We start from the raw sequence: 13,691 nt of genomic DNA, 5'->3' as shown, positions 1-13,691 counted from the left end.
ATGAGCAACAATCACTTTTGATCTTGTGCTTATTTCGCCTTATATTCAGCTGCGAACCGTCACAAAACCGTATATGGCTTCCAGTGTATAGGTATATATACAGCTGTTTCGGGACTGTTGCCTCTCAAACTGTGGGAGACTCTAGCATAAAAAAGTACTTTACACTGAAGAGGTGCGACCATGACTATCATTTGAGTTGTTTGTTCGACAGTATTGGAATATTGTTGTATATTTCAATTGCTACAAGTCACATAAAGTCTATTCAAAAAAGAGCCAAGGTCGTCAGTAGCAGCACCAACAGAGCCGGCGCTGCGGGTGATAGGACAATCCCAGCCCGCTCGGGTTATGCACATCTCATAAGTTTCTCATCCCTGTCTCGTCACAAACATCCCTTTTGTCCGTTAATATAATGAATTCCCTTTTATGTTAAGTTAAACTTCCCCAGTTCTTAAGACGTTGCTTAGAGTAATGCTTGCAGACCTTGCAGGGCGGAGTTGTTTAGTAATCAAGAGTTGTCCCTACGATATCCGTTCTAGTTACTACTGTCTTGTTATCTGATGCCTTCTTGCTGGATTTTCGGTTTTTGACCGAAACAAAACGCCTGATCACCAGTTAAGTTCACCTCGGTAGGAGTCAGACCCTACTTATCCCCTCGTGCGCCGCCTACCATCAGGCATCTGAAGGAGTACAAGGCTTGGCTACTTTGTTTTTTAGTCTCCACTCCTTCCCGGTAGTGAAAAGATGGCGGAAGATGAGGTGGTGTTGGAGAATTCTCCTTTGCAGAAATATCTCGACGAAATTGGCTTCACAGACTTTGAGAGGGGCAGTAGCTTTAAAGGACACGAAAAACTTAATGAAGGTACATTATCTATTCTTTGGACCAAAGTAAAAGGTCTTTTGCAAAGTGTATTGACTTCGGACACTTGGGAATCGTGTTATGTTTTGACACCACCAAGGAACGATATTGAAGCCTTCAGGAAACACTACATTGCTGCCGTAGTTGATTCTGAAGTGTTAAATGATGACGACTTAAATTTTCTTTCCAATTTTGATCCAGAACTCTTCAAGCCTGGAAATCTGGGCACATTTGGTGAACCGCAGAAAGAAATGATTTTTTTAATCAGCAGAAGACATGCTCTCCTTTCCTTTTTTGTGCTTATTTTTTCCTTCTTACTGGCTACTGGCAATGAGTTCTCCTTTCCTACATTTTTAGTCACTGTGGTAACATTGTGCGCTGTAGGAATTAAAACAACAAGTCGATATTACTTCAGCATTTGTCACCAGAGAAACATAGGCCAGCTGAAGTCATTCATGTCACATACAAAACAGTTGGCTTTGCTGTTGAGAAAATCAGTTAAGCTCATTCAAGAAATGGAGCTTTTATCAAGAGGATATACTATGGTGGGCCCGATTATTCCTTCATTCATAGAAGATGGTGATAATATGACAGGATTAGTTTATCCAGCATTGAGGAAGGCTATCATAAAGAATGCAGAGAATGCGACAACTTGCTTACGGAGGTCAGCAAAAGAGCTGATCTTTAATTTTCCCCTTAGTTTAGAGTATGCAGGGATATTCACATACTTGTCTAAAGGATGTGAGGAAATTAAGCCTGATTACTGTGCTGAAGAACTGTCATTACAAACCTTGAAACTTATGACCTCACTGGTTTTTGGTGTGCAGTCAGAGTTCCTCAGCAGATTTTTGCTCTGTTTGTCTTTGGAGGCAAATGGTGGAAACTTGACTAAACTGTACAGAAACCTTTTTACAAATATGAATATAATGTTTGAAATTCCTACCAGTTTCTTAGCAGAGTCCCTGACATCACTTGAAAGAAGCTACAAGCTACACAAAAGCTGTTGTTTTACCAGCAATGAACAGTCAGTGAAACATCATGCAATTAGTAACACCAAGTGGACAGGTCTTGATGTTGCACTTCGTAGTCTTCAACTACACTTACAAGCAGGAATACTACGAGTGCAGTGTCTACAACAGATCCTTAGTAAGAGTGAAATAGAAAATGAAGCGAAAGCTGCAGAGGCAGCTCACATAAGTTACAGTAATCTTGAAACAACTTTTCATTGGTTGAAAATAGATCTTGAGTCAGCATTAAGCTGTTGGGAAGAAGGTGAAAAGAACCTTGAAAAGTTGTTGGCTAAAGAATCACCCAAAAAACCTGATAAAGAGACTTCAAGTGTAGTGCCTAATGTTATTTTGGAAAAGTCAACAAGCCATTGTGAATGCCATGTGAATGAAGAAGTTGTAGAAGTTGATAGAGTCTATGAAGCCTTTTCTGACCCACATGAGGAAGATTTTTATAGGCACCCTATTCTGTCAGTGGAAGATCTTGAAGAGGAAAAGAACATTGCAAAGGATAACAAGCAGCTTTTACAGGAACTCAAAGCTGTTTTGTTTACAAAGTCAAAAGATCCACTAATAAGCACTGCAGGGTACGTCCAACCTGTGAAAGCGCCTGTAACCCTTCAAACGGATGCCACTGGCCTGCCACACAAAGGGGTAGATCAGTCGTCGATGGAAGTGACAAGATGTAATTCTCAACACAGGAATGATGACCTTTGCTTACACAAACAACATTCCTCTGAAGCAGAAGCAGGTCAACTACCTTTGCCATTCACAAATGTTCAGTCATCAGTTGCTGCAACTGTCGCAGCTGCAGCTGTTAAGAGAAGCAAGGCTATGGGACTCAGTGAGGAAACTTTTATTAGTGATGAGGAGTCAGATTGAAAAGGTAAAATAAAATTCATGTATGTGTACATGTACATTGATGAATATTGCTTGTCTTTAAATTCATTTATTATTCATTCAAAATATTTCCCTGATTCTGATTGGCTAAAAGCACATGCATAATTCACCTTAACCAGCTACTGATGACCAAATTTGGAAGAATTTTGCGTTAAATGAACCGATGACAGTGAAAGTGCAGTTTTCTTGCAGGTTAAAGCACCATGAACCGAGAAGACCTGGGAACGAGGTTGAGTTGTTTTGGTTGTAAAAACAAAAAAGGCGAACTCATTTCACTCATCTCAAGATTAAGAACTAGGCAAAATAACAGCTAAAAACATGGCAAGAACAGCAAAAAGACAAGTCGAAGGGTGACATCTGCCATTTGGAGAATATTTGCAGAGCTGAACAACCCTAAACGTGCACTATCATAAGCATGTTTTGGCTATGTTTTTTAACTAGGAATAATAATTATTATTATTTTGAATGAATAATAAAACAATTATTGAATTTGGCTTTCGTATCACATGAAGAATTATGGAGATCTCGGAGGGGTTTATCCACCTCAGCCTACGGCCTCAACAGATAACACCCTCCTCCATCTCCATGATTTTTCATAAGATACTCAGCCTCATTCATTAATAATTAATAATTAAAGGCATTTTTCAACAAAATTCTGGGTGGTTAGTGAGTTAATTAACAATTATTGTTAATTAACTCATTCACCACCAGGAATTTTGTTGAAAAATGCCTTTGTAAGCTAGTTGAGCCATTTTCTGGTCAGTCTGTAGCTATAAGGAGCCAAAACTGCTGAAAACACCATTTATAGGTTGAACACTTTTGCAAAAGTTTGGGCATGTACTGAAAGTAAAACCTTAACCAAGGTAGTTTTTGGGTTTAAAGGAGACAAAGCCATCTCAGCACATACATTTTGATACACTTTTTATCACAACCAATTAGAATCTATTTGAACAATATCCATACTAGGGCAAACACAGCCCTTTCTTAAGATCTGGGGAACACAGCAGGAAATTGAAACATGATTAGTGACAGCATGACACAGACATCCCTCCTCCTCATGCAACAAAGTAGGTAAGAGACATCTTTACCCAGGCTGTTGGAAGTTCGACTTTTTCCCTTTTAATATGCCTTAAGGTGGCTCAATACAGTTTTTTAAGGGTCAACACCTCCCAAGTTTGAGCATAAACTACGTCGCCATAAACAAAGTTTTGGAAAAATTGACACCACAGTTGTATTAGATAAAGATGAAATTTTGTTATGATCAGGGTTGCAATGGCATCGGAGTTGTCATAGCAACGAAATGACGCTATTCCCTATTTTACTTGTAGCAGTATATCTCGGCATTGGAAACTGTTCTTTGAAAATCATTCACGAGAGCTTCTTCCTCCAATAGCAGCCTTGGTGTTCGTGAAGGTTAAGCGAAATCTGTAAGAGCGTTATCGAGATATTTTGGAATAAAGTTTTTATTGTTAGAAACACAGTATAAAATGGAAAATATTGTTGTTTGGCTGTTATCTGTAGAAAATGAAGCGCTTTTGACATGCAATTTCACCTCATAGTAGTTTCAATCTTTTTAAAAGCGTGTATGAAAGATCATGGGAGATAGCTCCAGCCGATTGCTAGAAAGAAGGGTTTGATTAGTATTTATCGAAGCGCTCTTGTTAGCGCTTTTGTAAACATTTTGGTCTTCTTTAACTAATTAGCGAATAATTTTTAAACCGCTCGATAGATTTTTTTAAAAATTTAACATTCTTAAGATTAACCTTCCTTTTATATGACCTTTTAGTTTTGAGATTATTGATATATTGTAAGGCAGTAAAATAAGGGCTACAATTCGTTACTTTTTTATCGGAAGTTTCGTCATTACAAGTGAAAGCCTCTAATTATTCAAGGCATTGTTTCCAAATTTCATTTTCACGTGAACAGCAGTAACTAACAGTGCATTTGAAATATGCAAAAATACTAGCTATTGCTGTGCACAAAAATATTAAACTTGGACACAATACCCTGAATAATGAGAGGCTCACACTTGTAAACGCAAAATTTCTGCCAAAATATTAGCGAATTGTTGCGTCTCAGGAATGCAAAAAATTATTTTCTGGTTCATATGTGTCACTAAAAAATGTTTGAGAAAGATATTGAAAGGACAGGTAGATTTGTGTGTCCCTAGTTTATCCATGGATGGAAAGGAGATACCAAGACTGAAATAGTGATATGGAAAGAGTAGGGTGATATTATATGTATTTATAGTTCTTTTGTCAGGTGTGGGACAAGTAAAAAGTTCAAATTGAGCATGTAAACAAACAAATTTTGTAAATACATTTTTTTTATTTCAGGTACAATATACCATGGTCACTTTTCAAGGCAACATATGCTGAATAACCAGTACATGTACAGCATAAGGTAGAAAGCAAGTTATTTATTCCATGTCAGAGTCTTGGCACATTTTTTTGTTGAGCTGTTTCCTCCAAGTTCTTCCTTTGTCTTGTACAGTTGTCCAACTTGGGATCTAAGAATCAAAGAAATAGGCTTAATAATAATTACTATTTTATTGCCATCAAGGGACAGCTTTATCAAAGCATTTTAAGCCTGGCCTGTGTGTGATCTGTAATACCATAACCAAAAACATTCAGTCAGCTCACCTGTGACCAGTGTTGTAGATTACGAATCCCCTTAGCAATGATAGCCCTTAAAATATACACTTGGTGTCAGTGTACAAGTAGTGTCCTTCTTCGAGATACTTGATTGTATTTGCTGTTTAATAGTACTTCTCAGTAACATTGTTGATAATGGTCATATTCATGCAACTAATGTATAATTTACTATGGCATGGCAGAAATCAAAGGTACAGCTGTAGTTTGAAATCAAATTTAGCAGACAGGTAATAAATCATGTTGTTATTCCCTCTCCAATCTCCTCACAGCTTCGCTGCTTTCACCCAGCTGCCCTTGCATTTTCTTGCTCAAACTAAATACCCACTATGCAGGCTCAAATCCTTCAAGAGCATCCATTGTCCATTCCTCTTGTCAAGGGTAACAAAAGCTCTGGAGACAAGATTGAAACTAACAAACAAAAAGACAACTTTTTGTGACAACCATAACTCCATTTGCTTAGCCAAAATTGGAATAGGGACTTTTTGCAACATTTGTTTAAATGTAGAAGAGTTAACGTTGTTCAGACATTAAAATGATCATGTGCAAACAATGAATATTAGACTGAGTGCACATATTTGCCACCTTAAGCTTAACTAATTTTCATGAACTATGTTTAACGGAAGGAGGAAACCTTTCATAACATACATGTGCTCAGGGAATTTGAGGTAATACCCTACAAAATTCAAACAGCCCATGTTGTGCAGACTGAGTGTACCTGATCATGTTGGATTGTTCTTCTTTTGCCTTGCTGCTGCTGCTGTTGTTTTTGTTTGAGAAACTGGTTTTTCAGGTGAATCTGCTGTTGAAGCTCATTTAGTTCATCTGTTAGTGCTTCACAAATTCCTTCCATTGTATTATCCTTCATAGCCTCTAGCTCATTAGCCAGTCTTTAAAACAACAAATGTAATGTATAATAAATTGATAAATTGGTATAATTATTTTGTGCCATAATTTTTTTTCTGGTTAAAGCTCTGCTCATTTACACTGACTTTATTACAATGAGATCTGTGGTGCTGATTAATATACTACCTATACAGTTAACAGGGGGTGTTACGAAAACTAAGACCGTTCAAATCTAAGACCTAAGACCCGTCTTTGTTTTCGAGATTAGGAAAACTAAGACCCCCTAAAATTGAATCCGGCGAAATATGAAGTCAAATTGTAATCGAAATAGGTCTAATCTGTCAAATTATCTTCTGTCCGACTCTTTCCACCGAGTTTTCGGTGAAGTTTAATGGTAGATTTAGGGCTCTTAGTTTTCGTAATTTCGAAAACAAAGACCTCTCTTAGTTTTCGTTATCACGAAAACTAAGACCCCTTAAAAACCGATCCATAATATATATATATATATATATATATATATATATGAAGCCAAATTACGACCGTTCAAAGACTATAGGCCGTAAGACAATCAGAAACTATCATCCGCGTGCTGATGATCCGCTTCTTCTAAAATTTGCAGACATATCAGTATTGAGGCTTTAAGAAGAGGACAAAAAGCCATAATTGTACACTGAAAACATGCCTTACCACACCGATTGGTCTATAATGTTGGTTGTTTATCCTTAAAAATCGTAAAATTGACTTTCCACATGCTGGAGATGGATTTTTGCCTTTGTGTCTCCGTGGGACCGTCTCTGTGACCGTGATTGCTTTACCTAAAAAATCACCAAAGGGGTGTTTTGTTTTGATTGTTTGTTTATTAATATATTTTTTCTGAAATTAAAATGCAAAATTTTTTAGATGATGCCTTGCTAGGTTAGGGAATTTATTCATTCATTCATTGTTTATTAAATGAGTGATTTTAGCCAGTGTCCCTCACAGACAATTTCTCCTTGCCCCCAACCACCCCTCAACTACCCCTTACATTGTAACTTTTCACCTTGTTTCCGGTGATCTCCTGGGTGGGAACCATAAAAATAAACTGTTAAAAAACGCAATGTAGTATATACTCTTTTATTCGCCCTTTCTAAGAAAGCATTTTTCTGGCTATGGCCTGGCCAGAAAAGGAAGAAAAAAACAGCATTTTTGTGTGAGTAATTGACCACTTGATGACCGGAAGCGATTTTGATATATTCAGGTAACGCCGTCGGCAGCAACATGTCAGAAGGCAATGAAGGCAAAAATTCATCTCCAGCGGAAAGCCAATTTTACGATTTTTAGGGATAAACAACTAAAATTAGAGACCAATCAGCGGGGTAGGCATACTTTCAGTGTACAATTATACACAGGTAATGGCTGTTCATCCTCTGTTTTCTGCCAAATAATCCTAGAAGAAGCGGATTGTCAGCACACGGATGATAGTTTTTGGTTGTTTTACTGATTATAGTCTTTGAACGGTCGTAATTCGACGTCATATATATTTTACGGATTGGTTTTTTGGGGGGGGTCTTAGTTTTCATAATGACGAAAACTAAGAAGGGTCTTTGTTTTCAAAATTATGAAAACTAAGACCCCTAAATTTACCGTTAAATTTGACCTAAAACTCTGTGGAAAGAATCTGACAGAAGATAATTTGACAGAATAGACCTATTTCGATTACAATTTGACTTCATATTTTGACAGATTGGATTTTAGGGGGTCTTAGTCTTCGTAATCTCGAAAACTAAGACGGGTCTTAGGTCTTAGGTCTTAGTATTCGAGGGTCTTAGTTTTCGTAACACCCAGTTAACAGGGCCTGGTTGTTCAAAGCTGTGTTAAAGGTGACCCAGGGTAAGTGCGAAATTTGAATTCAGATATGAAAGCTAAAAAAGTGAATTCACTTTAATACTTTTTGTCAACAAGGTGATGATTGGATGCTCTTAAAGATAACAGAGAAAATTATCCAAGGAGATGCTTTTGAGCAAAAAAAGATGAAACCCCAGTTGAATTTAACCCTGGGTTAAGCGCTAATCGGCCTTTGAGCAACTGCGCCCAGACCTGTTTTTATTTAACTAGCTAAGCAAGAAATTGAACATCAAATTATCAGTTCCTATGAAAATTGGTACCAGTACCAATAAGGAAAGGCAATTTAGCATTTTTCTCAAACACAAGAGATCAGAGAAGGTAGCTCCCTGGATGATTATGTAGTGGTACATTTACTGACCTCCTGAATTCAGCATCATTCTGAGGTTTCAGAGCTGCCCTTTGCTTCTCAGCCTGTAGAAGTTGCGTCTGGTTGACTGCATTCAGTAGCTGAGTAGTCAGAACTGATTGGGGAATAGCAAATGAAAAGTAACTTGTACAAGTTACACTGGCCATTTTACCCTTGGGTTTATGGTTCTTGCTCAAGGAAGCAACTAACCGATCTTCATAGAAAGAAATTTGTCTCAATGATATTTATAAGGATTATGTCAAAGAGAACAAAAGAATTGGTACACCAAGAGAGTTCCAGACTGTAAGTCCACCAGGTGAACAAAACCCAAAACAGGTCATCCAACAGTCACAAAGCAGTGAAATGACATACCAAACACTAGAACACTCAATACATTGCTCTCAGTTAGAAGACAGTTAGAAGTCTTCTTTCCATCTATAGCCAAGAATTCTTTACCTTTTTTGAAAGCAATAATTTGCATATGTAATTGAGATGGCAGGCAACAAGTGGTTGTGTTCTTAACCAAGAATCCAATAATAAAGCTGGCAATTCTTTGTTTTGACTGAAATGCTGAATGGCTTTGAGATATGGAGGTCTTATTAAAAGGGAACCAAAACAAATAACTTCATTAACAAGGGTAGATGGTCAGTCACAACTAGGCTTTTTAATGTCAGTTTAGCTGGGGGCAACCCCGCCCTTTAGGGCTTAAGGGACAGTGAATTCAACTTTTCTCTCATTCCACTCCACTGAGAATGAGAGAGTGCAACAAGGTCACACTTGGGTGGACAGTCATACATTTTTCTTTTTTTTGGCAACCCAAACCTTTCCGTAAGTTGGTGCTTTTGATATCTACACTAGTAAAAAAAATGAAGTGCAGTCCACTATCTGAAAAGTGCATTAAATGAGTGACAGTTGTACGGAATTAAATGAACATGAAAATCCACCAAGCTTTTATTAAACATATTTATTTATATACCTGTGAGTTTGCTCTGGAACTGACATTTAATTACTAATAAATCATTTTTTTCCTTTAGCAAATTCTCCTTTTGTTCTTGAGTTTGCTCCAATCTTGCCATTTCTATATTACAGGAGGAGGCAAAGATTTAGGATACTCTGAACACATCCTCTGAAAACTGACTTGTTAATGAGTAGACTTCTTATTTTCCTGAATACTTAAACCAAAACACTCTTATTTAAGGAACTAAGACATTTAAGGTGGCTGTTGGCCTGAGGAGGTGTGTTATGAGTTAGTCAACCCCTTTTAGTTTCACATCAGTTGGGTGTTTGGTTTTGTGCAGTCTTGTCTTTGGTCTTTGGTTTGTACACAGCCCCTTTAAAGGAAGTTTCCAGTTGACCAGCAAAACTTTAAGAATTTTTTCTCGTGCGTTATAACAATAAAAGTGATGATGATTGTAGTGGCAATAATAATAACAAGTAATAACTGAAGGTTATGGAGTGCGAGCGACAGTGATCACAGTGCTTTGTGTAAGTTTCATGTGACAGATAGTCAAAACGCACATGATCAGATTACGAGTGATGGAAGGTCCAAACTTGCATGATCAAACTGCATTCTGTGTATTCCATTCATTCTTAGTGCAAGTCCAAACGAATGCTGCAGGAGCTGGCTACACACATGCGACGCATTCATAATAACAACCTGGAGATTAGGATTGCGGCCTCCTCTTGCTGCCCGCAATAATAATAATAATAATAATTATTATTATTACTATTATTATTATTATTATTATTATTATACTATGCCCATACCAGGAAATTAGGTGGTATCATATCATCATTTGTGTGCCAGGAGGGTGATTTGAAACTTGAGGTGATCATAAAGAAGCTTGGCATTAGGGCAAATGATGTTTTGTAAATAATACAGAAAGCCACAATCCCATGCTTGCTCGACAAAGCAATTGTTGTATAACCACTCGTAACACCCAGGGACGTTTTAGGTACATGTTTAGATCAAAACTTGTTGTTAAGTTAACATTGTACTATGTAAAGTGTGTTTCAGTAGCCTGTGTACAGACGTCCCCCCTCCCTCGGGAAAAATCGGGAGAGGAAACGTCTGTGAATTGCCGACGAAAATCATGTTCCGGTTTCCCCAGAATGTTGGGGACAGCCTCTGATTGGTTGTAATGTTAATGCCATGACGCATATAATTTCCGGTGTTGTGATTGGTGAAGGAACCTCAGAATAGATTTCCCGGGGAAAAGCTCAGCCTTTGTGGACATTCATATTTGTTTACCGGTATTTGTATTTCGGCTCTCTCAAAAAGGCATGAGAAGTTACCACCGATGTTTGCTGCTAGGTATTGTAAATAAAAGAGAAGGCATACAAAATCCAACGTTAACAGCCAAGGCAGGTCAAGCTTACCCCAAAAAGATTCTATTAATGAACTGATTATTTGTATAAATGAATCCGTTAGTAGTTCCCATAACTGGTGTCAAATTTAAATTGGTATTCCTGTATGCGTAATGAGCAGTGAATATTTTAAGAGAACTTCTCTGCATTTGGTCAGATTGAAAATCTTTGAATGGATTAAATGTCTTAGAAGACATTTACATCAAATTCAGGGAAACTGAGCTGGTAGAAATTTCGTAACTGAATCACGTGCGAATTCACGGCGCATTACACATGCAAGAATGCACACAGAGATGCATGAATCTGAAATCTACAACTACCAACGGTTCAACTTTCGAATAATAAATACATTAATGGGATCTTGGGAGGTACGCTTGACCTGGCTTGACTGTAATCAGAGATCTTAAATCTGGATTTTTGGGTGGACATTGCGTGAAGATGTTCGGCTAGCCTGTGCACAGATGCGAGAGCTATTTTTCGACCCACATGTACCTTTTCAACTGTCGGTAAAAAAACAAAAAAATAATTTATGCAAATGTATACAGGAACACGATTAACAATGGCGATTCACAGACATCTCCTTTCTCGATTTTTCCTGAGGGAGGGGGGAGGTCTGTACACAGGCTATGTTTCAGGAGTGGTCCTGATTCCATTTCCATTAAGTACTGGTGGAGGCCTTTTCACTTATACAAATTTCTTGTTTTTATCATCCTAATTTTTGTTTATTTTTTACTTGGTTTTTGTGACATTTTACTACAAAGTTATTTAGAACTATATGTTTAAGTATAGAGTTTAAAAAGTATAAGAGCAGTTTATTCCCTCTTTGAAACTTGCACAATAATGATAACAGTAATTTGTTATTTATAAGCAAATTCTAAAGATAAACTCAAACCATTACTTAAATTTTGGAGGTTAAATTATTTCATGAAGAGAAGTTTGAATTATTTAATAAATTACTAGGAGAAATTGATTACAGTTGAGTTTAACAAGATTTAGGTACACATTCTAATATTTACCTTGTTTTATTCTCTGTTCGTCACTTTTGAGTTCCCCCATCAATTCATTGGCTTCTGTCATTCTTTTCTCTTTTCCTTTTCCACAAAAATCAAAGAGAGCCATGAATTTAACAACTTCTCTGGAAAATTCTTCTCTGCAAAAATAATTGAAGGCTACAGTTCAGTTGGATGTTAGTTGACAATGTTTGATATTAAAACAGTCTTGAAATGATTTTTATTGGACACTGCCCCTAAAACATTTTAAGGGGTTTTTTTTATGGAATACTGGAACCTCTTAATATTGTCATAAATTGTACATGAAACAAATATGTAGTGTAACATCGATGTCAGTACGTACTTATCACAGTCAGTTGCATCTTCCATTTCTTCCTACAGAAAAAAGAAAAGAGTTTGACTTTGAAATTTTATAGAAAGAATGACATCTAAATTATTTTAAAATAACCCTGGCAATGAGTACTATTCAATGTCCTCCAGAGGTAGAGGTGTACCAGCACAGTTTATATGGTGAATAAAGTCCTACATTTATCAAATTACAGACAAAGGACAGGCGTTGTCTGTGGCACAGGCTATTTCTAGAACACGTAGAATTTTGAATAAGTATGCCCATTTCATCTGACATTAACAGGTCACCGTAACAACGCTTTAAGGGAGAATTCAAAATAGTTTTGGTAAACATGATTTTTTTTTCTGTGCAATTTGATTTAACAGCAAAACTAAGTTAATGAGAGACTTATTTTATTGTTTTTGTCCCTTAGTGGGTAATAAGTTTCAAACATGTCAGATAAGACCAAGATAGCCTGCGAAAAGACTGCTGGTGGGAAAAAAGACCACAAAAGGAACGGAGAGGGATTTTTCTCCTACTTCTCAATCCTCTCGCCTACCTCGCCTACTCCCCAGCGGAAAGGCCAGCCCATTAGTCTGTAACATTTACGAATTTTTATGTCTCCTCCGAACGGATTCGTTTAGTGTCCTTGTTATATTTTTTAAGGAGAAAAACTACTAGAGGCAAAAGTAACTAACTAGCGGCACTTTTGCACTGTAACTTAACTCATTTAAAAGCCATGCCACTGCTTCAGCGTAAACTTAAACTTACCTTTTGCTGGATAAGAATATCCTCCCTTTCTAACAGCTCTTTTTTCTTTTGTGTTAAAACGGTTTCGCTAATTTTAAACCACTTAAGATTTAGTTCTTCTTCAGCCAAACGCTGGCTTTTAAGAACTAATAGTCCTTGCAGTGATTTCAATTCATCCGTAAAGTCTTGATATTTCGCTTGGTACACCTGAATTTCGTTGTTTACTGTAACAGAAACAAAAGAAAGTCATAATCGTAAAAGCACTGCAGTTTTGCATGTTTTTGCATGTTGATCTAGCTCAATAAATTAGAGTTTTTGAGCTATTAAGCTTATCTCGTCAAAAAAAGTAAAGTATGAACAAAAGTGTTTTGATCTTATGTGGGGCTGTCTTCCAGACGTTTCAGGGCCTTGCCCTTCATCAGTGGAAATACAAGTTTGGTAGAACCGGTTCAAGGTTTGTTTTACCCTGCGAACTGAGTCTCCTTCGATCTTCCTAGATAAGTCGACTTATCTAGGAAAGATCGAACCGACTCTGCTAGCAGGGTAGGTTTGTTTACGCCATGAATTAAAAATTAAAACTTTTTAGTGCGTGCGGCCTAAAAAAACAAACCTTCACGTAGTTTTGTGAAACGTTCGCGTATTCTCTCCTCAGACTGTATTATTTGTTCAAATAAGTCGTTTAAAATGCTCATCTTTAAGGAATTTGATCTACGGGTTCATATAAGGTTTGCAAGCTGCTGCTTCTC

At 37.2% G+C, this 13,691-nt stretch overlaps 3 protein-coding genes across 3 annotated transcripts; 1 reads left to right on the top strand and 2 right to left on the bottom strand.

Annotated features, from left to right (window-relative positions):
* Positions 1 to 714: 714 nt before the first annotated feature.
* On the top strand, positions 715 to 5,465 carry LOC140933041 (vezatin-like). The gene is made up of 2 exons (XM_073382555.1): positions 715 to 2,749; positions 5,100 to 5,465. The coding sequence occupies exon 1, from the start codon at positions 742 to 744 to the stop codon at positions 2,743 to 2,745; it is 2,004 nt and encodes a 667-aa protein (XP_073238656.1). The 5' UTR covers positions 715 to 741; the 3' UTR covers positions 2,746 to 2,749; positions 5,100 to 5,465.
* On the bottom strand, positions 5,143 to 9,868 carry LOC140933042 (coiled-coil domain-containing protein 172-like). The gene is made up of 4 exons (XM_073382556.1): positions 9,467 to 9,868; positions 8,503 to 8,605; positions 6,133 to 6,304; positions 5,143 to 5,272 (listed from the first exon to the last, which is right to left on the bottom strand). The coding sequence occupies exons 1-4, from the start codon at positions 9,564 to 9,566 to the stop codon at positions 5,183 to 5,185; spliced, it is 465 nt and encodes a 154-aa protein (XP_073238657.1). The 5' UTR covers positions 9,567 to 9,868; the 3' UTR covers positions 5,143 to 5,182.
* A 2,860-nt stretch (positions 9,869 to 12,728) lies between these two features.
* On the bottom strand, positions 12,729 to 13,691 carry LOC140933134 (uncharacterized). The gene is made up of 2 exons (XM_073382648.1): positions 13,556 to 13,691; positions 12,729 to 13,169 (listed from the first exon to the last, which is right to left on the bottom strand). Exons 1-2 carry the CDS (start codon positions 13,635 to 13,637, stop codon positions 12,946 to 12,948), a joined length of 306 nt encoding a protein of 101 aa, XP_073238749.1. The 5' UTR covers positions 13,638 to 13,691; the 3' UTR covers positions 12,729 to 12,945.

Source organism: Porites lutea, chromosome 4 (genome assembly GCF_958299795.1).
Source record: "Porites lutea chromosome 4, jaPorLute2.1, whole genome shotgun sequence".
Lineage (NCBI taxonomy): Eukaryota > Metazoa > Cnidaria > Anthozoa > Scleractinia > Poritidae > Porites > Porites lutea.
This window is presented reverse-complemented; position numbering and strand designations above follow the sequence as displayed.